The 11,056-nt window shown below is 44.3% G+C and overlaps 1 protein-coding gene across 1 annotated transcript in view; it reads right to left on the reverse strand.

Annotated features, from left to right (window-relative positions):
- PGBD5 (piggyBac transposable element derived 5) overlaps positions 1-11,056 on the reverse strand; it is a 206,670-nt gene that overhangs the window by 4,156 nt on the left and 191,458 nt on the right. Inside the window, exons 5-6 of the mRNA XM_006868577.1 lie at positions 9,786-9,983; positions 733-838 (exon numbers count right to left, since the gene is read on the reverse strand). Of these exons, the coding sequence (XP_006868639.1) occupies positions 733-838; positions 9,786-9,983 (304 nt within the window). The remainder of the gene's footprint in view (positions 1-732; positions 839-9,785; positions 9,984-11,056) is intronic.

Below are 11,056 nucleotides of genomic sequence, written 5' to 3' on the forward strand. Positions count from 1 at the left end.
CTCCTTGGAGGCCAAGATGGCCAAACTTCATCTCTCATACTTCGGACATATTGTCAGGAGGGACCAGTCACTGGAGAAGGATATTATGTTTGGTAAGGTGGTGGGTCACAGAAAAAGAGGAAGACCCCCAGCGAGATGGACTGGCAAAGTGGCAGTATCAATGGGCTCAAGCGTGGCAACAATTGTGAGGTTGGCCCAGGATTGGGCAGTGTTTTGTTTTGCTGTGCATAAGGTCACTATGAATCGGTACCAACTCGATGGCACCTAACAACAACAACACCAGTCCGATGCCCATCACATCCTTACTAAATAAGTGTACGTTTCTTTGTAACCATCAAGGAAATTAGCAAGGTATTCAATAAAGACATACTATGGTGTAGTGCTCTAGGTTAATGCGCTAGACTGCCAAGTCAGTTTGAACCACAAGGTTAGCAGTTCAAGCTCACCAGCTGCTCCTTGGAAACCCTATACAGGGTTGCTGTGGGTCAGAACTGACTCAATGGCACTTAACAACAAATGGAGAAGGGCTATCTTTCACACCTATGTTGTGCTTTCCAGAGAGCTGGGTCTTTATTTTCCCCTCCTGGCCATCAAAAGGCCTGGAAACTGCAGGCCACCCTTAAGACTGCATTTCACAGGGTTTTGATGTTTCAAATCTACTGATCATCTACCAATTCATCTCTTCGGTAAAGGTGAGACAAAGGGCAGGCTGGAGTTGTCAAGCTCACTTACTTGCTATATTTGTCATCGTATCTGCAGATGTAGCTCAGGTGAGCAGCAAATGCCTCCACAGCCAAGGGGCATGGGATCTCACCACTCTTCCTCTTAATGATCACCCCTGCAAAGAAGACAACAGAAATGCCCTCTTTACCGCCCATCCCACGAGTGAGTGGAGCGTCCTGGTCGTAAATGGCCTCACTTGGTCTCTTGTGCCCACAGACTCCATGCCTTAGCCCCTTCCCTCCCCTGTGACCATGCGCCAAAGCCCAAAGGGTCACCAAGGAGGTTCCACCAGGCACCAAGCAAGAGCAGAGAGGCAATTGGCTTCTGGCCACCCACGACTATTACCCACGCAGCCTGGGGTCCCCTCTCAGTAACAGCTCCTGTGGAAGTCTGAGTACCCTGGGAAAGTATCCCCCACCACCCGGGGCTCCCCAAGGCTGACCCTGGTCACTGGGGCCTGAGCTACTTCCTTGGGAAGACCATTGTCACGTTCACTGCCCTGACGTGGGTATCCCCCGAGTGCTAGGGATCCCCCCAGGCCTCCGGCGGCATGGTGACTTGTGACCTGGCACTGACACCACGAGGAAGTAGCCTGGCAGCCCACTCTGAAGGGTCACCTCACCTCAACTTCCTGAAGTACCAGGGACCCTCCCTGTCCCACCCTGTATACTAGGCTGGAAGTGGAGAAGCAGTTAGCTCTTTTTATACCAAAAAATCAAAACACCAAAAAGAGGGCAAGAGAACCCCACCCTGTTGTCCAATCACACGCCAGCTTTCCCAACACCTTGTAACTGTCTGCCTTGCACCAAGTGGAAATAAAAACTCAAAGTTGCAAAAAACAAAACAGCAACACCTCGCTACGGTCTCCACCAAAGACCAGTGTCCTGGCTGTCCCTAACCACCTAAAAATAGTCCGCAGAGGAGGAGAGAAGGTGAAGATGTCCATTCACACTAAATGCTTCCAAAGACTTGAGAAAACAGTCAAGTTACAGAACTCCAAAGGCTTGGCTGGGAGAGACACAGGCTACCTGAGCCCTAACGCTAAGCAGCTGTAAAGGCAAGCCCCGAGGTGGTTCCAGCCTCCCAGGTCAGGACAAAGCAAAAGAGGAGATGTTAGAATCACTCTCTCATCCCTCCCTAGTTCCCTGAGCCCTCACCAGGTTTTGAGGGGCGCTGGGAAGCAGAGGAAGAGGATGCACAAGTCAGGGAGCAGGTGATGTGGTCCCCATCGGAGTGGAGGGTGGAACTGGAATTTAGGAGGCTCATTGTTCTCCCCACCCCCCACCCCCACCCCCCAGTCCACCGAGTCTCACAGGCCTCCTGGGAGCTTCACAGGCAACCCTCCACACAAGCACGTACTAAGCACCTCCACTAAATACAAATGAAAACGCCTCCCAGGGCCACCACCAACATCTCTCCAAAACGAATCAATCCCACCAACAGCATCTAAGAAGCAGAGAGGGATCAATTACCCTCACCTCCCTGCTGTCCAAGCTGACCCCCAGCAGCTGGCTTCAGAGATAATGCAGAAGGTCAAAGGAGGAACTTTTTATCTTTTGTTAACACAACTTCCCTTAAATGTGGTTTGGGATTTATCTGTTATTTCCTCTAACCAGTCTTCAATTTATTCTTCCCTCACAGCATGAAGCCATTATGGGCACAGTATGTTTTGTTTTTTAAATAAAAATATTCGATCACTTGTATTTTTTCTTCTTGTTGTTCAATTTAATAAAACTCTGCATCACTGAAAAACATAGAAGGAAATTATATTTTCCATGTATTTTTTAAGAGGTTAGTTCATTGCTATTGTTGTTACGTGCCGTAGAGTTGGTTCCGACCCATAGGGACCCTGTATAGGGTTTCCAAGAAGCAGCTGGTGAGCTTGAACTGCCCACCTTGCAGTTCAAATGGCTTTGCATTCTGGCACATTAACCCACAGCGCCACACCAGGGTCAGTTCACAGGGTTGTGAAAGTTTTAGCAATACCTATGTGGACACGGTCAAAGTAAAAAACGACGTGTCTGTCCCCTGCATGACCACAAGGAGCTCCATGGGGGGTGGGGTCTGTCCTTCCCTGTTGCTCCTTCATCTTACAACTCCCACAGTTGCATAGACTAAGTGGGAAGCTTGAGTTTTCTTTTCTTTTTGGTTATTTTCACTAGAAATAGTGGGTTTTCACGCTGAAGAAACACCAGGAGAGCTGGGTAGGATTCAGCTCTAGGGCCCCACACAGACAAGTCCAGCTCAGGGTCTTTAAGACTCTCTGAGAGTCGAGAGTCAGAGGACCAGGGCCCTCTCTGGTCTGATGGTTCAAGCACAGAGGGGTTGCTTCGTCAACCACCCTTTACCATTTACTACCACCACCAACAATAAAGGCTCCCCTGACATCAGGCCCCAAAAGAAATTCTACGTGGATTTGAACTTAATAGCAAAATCCCACGCTATTGAAACAATCAGGTAAATAGACATTTCTCTGAACTTGGGGTGGAGAAGGGGTTTATAAAGCACACAGCAAACAGTGACCAACAGATTTGCCTACACAGAAATGCAAACAAATTTACATGATCAGATACTTGCCCTAAGTAAAACTAAAAGTGCAGAAACAAACTGCAAGCAAAAATAAGCTGGATTGTGTTTTCTTTTTAAATGCTGGGGAACCGGTTCTAACTCACAGAGGCTTTATGTACAACAGAACGAAAAACTGGCCAGTCCTGAGCCAACACCACAATTGTCAATCTTGAGCCCATCGCTGCTGCCACTGTGCCAATCCATTTTGCTGGGGGTCTTCCTCTTCTGCGCTGACCCTCCATTTACCGAACATGATTTCCTCCTCCATGGACTGGTCCTTGCTGATATGTCTGAGGTATGAGAGATAAAGTCTGGCCATCCTGGCTTCTAAGGAGCACTCTGGCTGTACTTTTCCAACACAGACTGGCTTCTTCTTTTGGCAGTTCATGGTACTTTTAATATTCTCCTCTAACACCATAACTCAAATGCATCAATTCTTCTATGATCTTCTTAATTCACGGTCCAACTTTCACATGCATATGAAGCCACTGAAAAGACCATGGCTCGGGTCAGGTGCACTTAGTCCTCAAACTAATATATTTACTCTTGAACACTTTAAAGAGGTCCTGTGCAGCAGATTTGCCAAATGCAATACAGCGTTTGATTTCTTGACTGCTGCTCCCATGAGTGCTGGTAGTGGGTTTAAATTTTAAATCTACTTTCATTTATCATGATATTATTTATTGGTCCCGTGGTGAGGATTTTTGTTTTCTTTACACTGAGGTGCAACCCATACTAGAGGCTGTGATCTCTGATCTTCATCAGTAAGCATTTTAAGTCCTCTTCACTTTCAACGAGCAAGGTTGTATCATCTGCATTTCAAGGTTATTAATGAGTCTTCCTGCAATTCTGAAGCCACGTTCTTCTTCATATAATCCAGCTTCTCAAATTAAGTGCTCAGCATACAACTGAATAAATATGGTAAAAGAATACAACCCTGGTGTATATCTTTCCTTTTTGTAAAGCATTCAGTGTTCCCTTGCTCTGTTCAAACAACTGCCTCTTGGTCTATGTACAGGTTCCTCATGAGCACAATTAAGTGTTCTGGAATAGCCATTCTTCGCAATGTTATCCATATCTTGTCATGACCCACACAGTAAAATAAAACAACAACACTGTGTTGTCAACAAAGCACAGATGAAAATCTTTCTGATATTCTCTGACATCAGCAATGATATTTCTCACTCCACATTCTCATCTTAACTTGGCTTTAACCTATGGCAATGTACTGTTGCGGCTGTTTTTAAATTATCTTTAGCAAAAATTTACTTGCATGTGATATTAATGCCATTGTCTGATAATTTTCACATTCTATTGGGTCACCTCTCTTTGGAATAGACACAAATATGGATTTATTACAATCAGTTGGCCAGGTAGCTGTTTTCCTTCAAATTTCTTGGCATGGATGAGTACCTCCAGTGGCCGCATAAGTTTGTTGAAAGATTTCAATTTTTATTCCATCAATTCCAGGAGCCTTGTTCTTTACCAATGCCTTCAAGGCAACTTGGACTTCTTCCTTCAGTACCATTTGCTCTGGATCATATGCAACACCTTGAAATGGTTGAACATAATTCATTTCTTCTTTTTTTCAAAACTGCTTGTGTGTTTAATTGTCCAATGGTTTTATGGACTTTCTTCCGGGATTTAAAAAAAAACAAAAAACGTTTTATTGTGAATTGAGTGATAATTTCCAGGGCAGGTCATCAGTTTTACACTCAACAAATTTAATTCTGTTTCATTGTAATGATTACAATCCCGTCCATACATCATTGGTCAGTTAACAGTATTTACTTCTATTTTCTCCATTCCCACCCCCACCCTTTTATGTACACAAAACACACAGAAAATATATATTCGTTTAAATGTTCAAAGAGCACATTTTATAAGCCCTCTTCCTATCTGCAGGCACACAGCTTTTCTGATTCCATGGCTCTAGAGTTCTTAGCTGCTCTCTCTCTCCATGCCATCATCTCTGCTTCCATTTCTGTTGCTGCAGCTTCTCTGGTTAGGATCCCAAGCTCTGCTCATGCTCTTCCCTCTTGATGGTCCTAGGGTCCTCTGTTCCTGGAATAAAAGATTAACTACCACCACCCCCCTTTTTGTTTCACATATTCTACATTTACAACTGTGACAGTTAGTCATGATAACAATTACTCACTAATAAATCATGAAATCCTATCTCCATCCTCCCATCTCCTTTCAATCAGACCCTTCTAGACAAGAGGAGAATGAGTCAGTGGGGATTCTACCTTACCTGCCTCGTTCTGAAATAAGAGCACTCTTGAAAGCTTGTAAGCCAGACACTTCGTGCCTTTATAGCCCTCCCATTTTTGGTAGCCAATGTCTAAGTTGCTTGCCCCTATCAACCCTGTGTACTGAGGGGACAGGCTTGATCCTTGATATGAAGAGTCCTTCCCTTTCAGTTGGCATTTTGAGCAACTATATCTATAAGCAAAGGTCCAGTTCATCAAACTGTAGCAATTTATGCTTGCTTCCTGTATCAAACTTCTTTATCTTCCTCTGGTAAAGTTGTGATCAGCAAGCCATCCAAGCTAGGTCAAATGGGTACCATCTGCTAGTTTGGGTGCTATTGTATGCCTCCTCCCCACTTTAGGCCAGCTGGCCACTTCACTCTCGATTCTAGTCCCCAGTGGTTAGGTCAGTGTTCATGGACTCAGGAGTTCACAATGTTTCCTAAACTTCAGACCAGCCAGCCCTTCTTCTTCTCTCTCTCATCTCAAGGTTAACAGGTGTCAATGGAACATGGCTGTGCTCAGCCCAGGTCTTCATTACTGCATTTCTCTCCCCTCCCCACACTTCCACTCACAAGTAGATTGGGGCAGTCGCCAGTGAGTTTACAAGCAAGCTTACACGTTCCCTTTGCATTTCAGACTTGGAAGGCAGTTTTCTCTGATGGGCTGACTTTTCTTGCCTTGATGGGCCCCAGGTGAACAGTTTGCTTGATCAAACAATCTATTTTTTTTTCCTGCTGGTCTTTCTCTCAAGAAGTATATTCTGTTCTAGCCACTCTGGGTAGGTCTGCATGTCCTTTCAAGTGGGAAAGCCCCACCTCAGAAGGTTCTGGGTTCCAACTAAGTCTCCATACTCCAGAAAGGTTTAACAAGAAGCTATTTTCCTGGGCAAATTTCTACTACTCCTTTTAGTTAATCCAATCAGTTATAGGCTGAAGATGGGCTTACAAGCTTTCTGCATATTTCCCAATATTCCTTCTTATCCACCTTAAATGTCTATTTTACAATAGTAGGCAGGGGAAACCAATATTCACAAAACAGTCAAACACCTTAACATTATTTCCTCTCCTTTACCCATTCAGACTATGCCTCAATCCCTGTTATCACATAGCCCTGCTGTTCCAAGGTTCAGGATACATCACACCATTTATACCTCTCTAAATCTTCCCCTGGAGTCCTGGTGTGGCACTGTGGGTGAATGTGCCAGACTGCAAAGCCATGTGAACTGCAAGGTTGGCAGTTCAAGCTCACCAGCCATTCCTCAGGAACCCCACACTGGGTTGCTATGGGTCTGAACCGATTCAAGGACACTTAACAATAACAACAAATCTTCTCCTACCTTCCTTGTTCATCCATCCCCTTCCCATTTCTTGTATACTGCTCTCCCCCTTCTTGTATATTGCCCTCCCCATCACTGAGCTATTATGTGTCTATCCCCTAATCTATGCCTACTGCTCCTTCCCTCTCACCCCTGGTAACCATGAAAGAAATGTCCTTTTAGTATGGAAATCTTTTCTTAAGCTTTTACAATAATGGTCTTATGCATTAGTTGTCCTTTTGTGACTGACAAATTTCACTCAGCATCATGTCCTCATGGTTCATTCATGTTATGAGGTGTTTTGCAGCTTCATCGTTATTCCTCAAGGTAACATAGTATCCCATTGCGTGTATGTACCAGAGTTTTGTTTATCCATTCTTCCACTGATGGGCACTTAGGCTGTCTCCATCTTTTTGCTATTGTGAAAAGTGCCAGGATAAGCATATCTACTCATGTGTGGCTCGTATTTCTTTTCTTTTCTTTTTTTTTTTTGGATTAAAAAAAAAGTTTGCTTTTTTTTTTAAAGAAGTTTTTATTATGAATTGAGTGAAAGTTTACAAGGCAGATTATCAGCTTTACATTCCATAAATCATATTTTTGCTTCATTGCAATGATTACAATTCCTCCATCAGTCAATAGTATTTACCTCTATCCCCCTCCCCCTTTTTTTTAAGGTTTTTATTGTGGATTGAGTGAACGTTTACAGGGCAGATCATCAGTTTTACATTCAACAAATCATACATCTTGTTTCATTACAATGATTATAATCCCCTCTATGTACCATCAATTAACAGTATTTCTCACTATTTACTTTAGCTCTTTTTCAAAAAAACAACAACAAAAAACCCCCACTCAGGCATATATAATAATTTACACCTCCAAAGGGCACATTCTGCCAGTCTGCCTCCTGGCCACAAGCTCTTAGTCCTTCTCTTCCCATGACTATAGAGTTCTTAGCCGCTCCCTCTCTCCATGTCCCCAACTCTGCCTCTGTCTCTGGCATTGCTGCTTCTCTGGGTAAGGTCCCGCATTCTGCTTGTGCTTTTCTCCCTTGATGGTCCTAGGGTCCTCTGTTTCTGGACCGTAAGATTAACCACTTCCCTGATTTTGTTATAAAACTTCTACCTTTACAATTGTGACAGTCGCAATTAGTAATAATAGTTATTCACTATTGAATCATAAGAATCTTATCCCCATCTCTTTTCACCAGACCCATATAGACAAGATGAAAACTATTCAGTGGGGCCTCTCTCTTTTCCCACACACTCTTAAACTAAACTCTATCATGAAACCTTGTAAGCCAGTCACTTTGTGTCTTTATAACCCTCCTCCCCCTATTTTAGGTAGCCAATGTCTAAGTTGCCTGTCCCTATCTACCATGTGTACAAATGGGTTAGCATTGATACTTGATGTGAAGATCCCTTCCCTCTCTATTGGTATTTAGAGTTACTACCTCCATGAGTATAGGTCAGGTTCATCAAATTGTAGCAATGTACCCTTGTTTCCTTTATCAAAAAAAAAACATTTTTTTTTTTTTGTAATCTTCCTCTAGTCGTATGTGGCTCGTGTTTCTTGTGGCTGTATACCGAGTGGAGGAATTGAAGGTTCATAAGATTGCTATTTCTAACTTTCTGAAGAGGCACCATACAGTTTTCCAGAGTGGTTGAAACATTTCACAGTTCCACTCCAGCAATGTAGGAGTGTCCCAGTCTCTCCACATCCTCGCCAGCATTTATTGTCTTCTGCTTTTTTGATCTTGGCTGTTCTTGCTGGTGTGAGATAATATCTCCCTGCTGCTTTGATTTGAATCTTTCCCATGGTTAATGACCATGAACATTTCTTCATGTTAGTTGGCTGCCTGCTACCTGAATGTTTTCCTTGGGGAAATGTCTGTTCATGTCCTGTGGCCATTTTTCAGTTGGGTTATTTGTCTTTTTCTTGTAAAGGTGTTATAGTTTCCTATATATTTAAGAGCTCGGTCCCTTGTCTGATATGTCATTGCATGTGGAATTTGGACAATGAATAAGAAGAATTGATTAATTTGAGTTACGGTGTTAGGAAAATATTAAAAGCCCCATGGACTGCCAGAAGAACTAACAAATCTGTGCTGGAAGAAGGACAGCCAGAAGGCTCCGTATAAGACAGGATGGTGAGACTTAGTCTGTCATACTTTAGACACGTTTTCAGGAGGGATGAGGCCCTGGAAAAGGACATCATGGTTGGTAAGGTGCAGGGTCAGTCAGAAAAAGGAAGACCCCCAATGAGCTGGACTGGTACAGGGGCTGCAGCAATGGGCTCAAGTGTAACAATGATTGTGAGAATTGTACAAGTTCAAGCCATGCTTCATTCTGTTGTGCATAGGGTTGCTAGGAATTGGCACTGACTTGATGGCATTTAACAATAACAACAACATTAGGTCATAGATGTACACGTGGTAAATGTTGTCTGAACAGACTTTATACAACACATAACTATATAACAAATCACTTGCTGAATAAATCCCTTTTTTATGAATGGATTTGAAATCACCAAAAGAAAAAAGAAATCAATGAAAAAAAATAACTGAATACTCAGAAAACGCCATTGATTACTCTCATGTACAGCATGGGGACTTGCAGGGGGCAAGTCACCTGAACATGCCATCAATGCTTCCTTGACAGTCTCCAAGTAAGACAGAAAACTCACTGCTTGCTCAGGAAGCACTTTGCTGCCCTTCTGCCTACTGGTTAGAAGAGGAGCACATCCCAGCAAGTACCCAGAACCTAGTGCACAAGAGGATTGTCCTACCAACAGCACTGCCCAGCTGAGAAAAGATCCCCAGTTCCACCACGAGACAATACGTCTTGCTCATGCCTACTCAGACCTCCTCTGACGTGCTCACCAGATCTACTCCCCCACTCCCAGCCCCCACCCTGCATCAGTACCTTGCTGGATTGGGGAGTAGGCATTGGTCAGGAAGCGGAAGTGTCCCTTGTTGTACCAGCAGATCAGAGACATGTTCCCCTTCATCTTGATTCGGTACTGTCCCCGGGACTGGGGGGTGGCTGGGTTTGTCAGCATGGACAGAGGCAGGCCTGTGCAGTCACTTTTCCTGGAGCTGAGCAGACCACAGCAGTAAATCTCTGGTGGAGAGAGAAAAACAGAGTCCCAAACATACCTGCCTCAGAGGCAGCAGTTGTTTCCTGGTGTCCTGAGAGGGGGGCGGGGAAGAGGAGGCAGGAGAGTGGTTGGAGAGACCCTCTCAAAATTCCTCTAGAAGAGACTGGCACAATTTGAAGATGTTTATCCTTCTGCTTTTTTCCCTCCCGCTCACCCTGTGCATCTATAAATTTACAAGTGGGACTCCAATCAATCCGTAATAATCTCAAAAGGAGCAGCAATCCTTCTGAGAACATTCACTGCACGCCAGGCACACATTCCGTCGCATCTCTCCTCATTCTCAAAAGTTGTGTTATCAGTAGGTTTTTTTTTCAGGCTACAGAAGAGGAACTGAGGATCAGCAAGGTACTACCCAGGCTCATACAATTGGGAGGGGACAAGGGTTAGTTCAGGCCAGTCTGACTCCTAAGCTTGAGCTATGCCATGCTAATGCATTACCAAGACTTGCTAACCATGAGCCTGTGGAAGTGTGGGACGATGCTCCCGATATGTATGGGGGTACAAAGAAAAGAATCCCCAAACACCTATGGCTGAGTCAAATGTCCTGCCTGCGGCTCTGAAGGGCAGTGTGTGGGTGGGTGCAGGTGCTCAGCATGCCAGATGGTTGTTCAATGGATGTGTTGGGGCACAAAACAAAAAGTAGTGTGGGCAAAAGCCAAATTGTCTGAGATCTAAAACGGTTCTAAAACACAAAATTCATTTGAAAAGCAAAAGTCCACTAAGGCCTCCATAATTTCCACCCAGGGTCTCCCTTCTCATGAACCCTCCCACTCTCCCCTCCGTTCCATCCAGGACAGAATGAGCAGTGGGGGCGGGGCACTCAGCACTCCTTCTCTGCACCACAATGCTAAAGTCAGGTAACAGTGTACCTGACTCCTACGTTCCTGCCAGACCCTGGGAAACCGTCCCAACCTCTTAGCTCACTGAAAAATGACAAGCTCTCATCAGACTAGGAAGAAAGAGTGACAAACTACTTCCGAATCGCTAGTCACTGAAAACTCTATGCATAGCAGAGAAACATTGTCAGATATAGGAC

Source organism: Chrysochloris asiatica, unplaced genomic scaffold (assembly GCF_000296735.1).
Source record: "Chrysochloris asiatica unplaced genomic scaffold, ChrAsi1.0 scaffold00119, whole genome shotgun sequence".
Lineage (NCBI taxonomy): Eukaryota > Metazoa > Chordata > Mammalia > Afrosoricida > Chrysochloridae > Chrysochloris > Chrysochloris asiatica.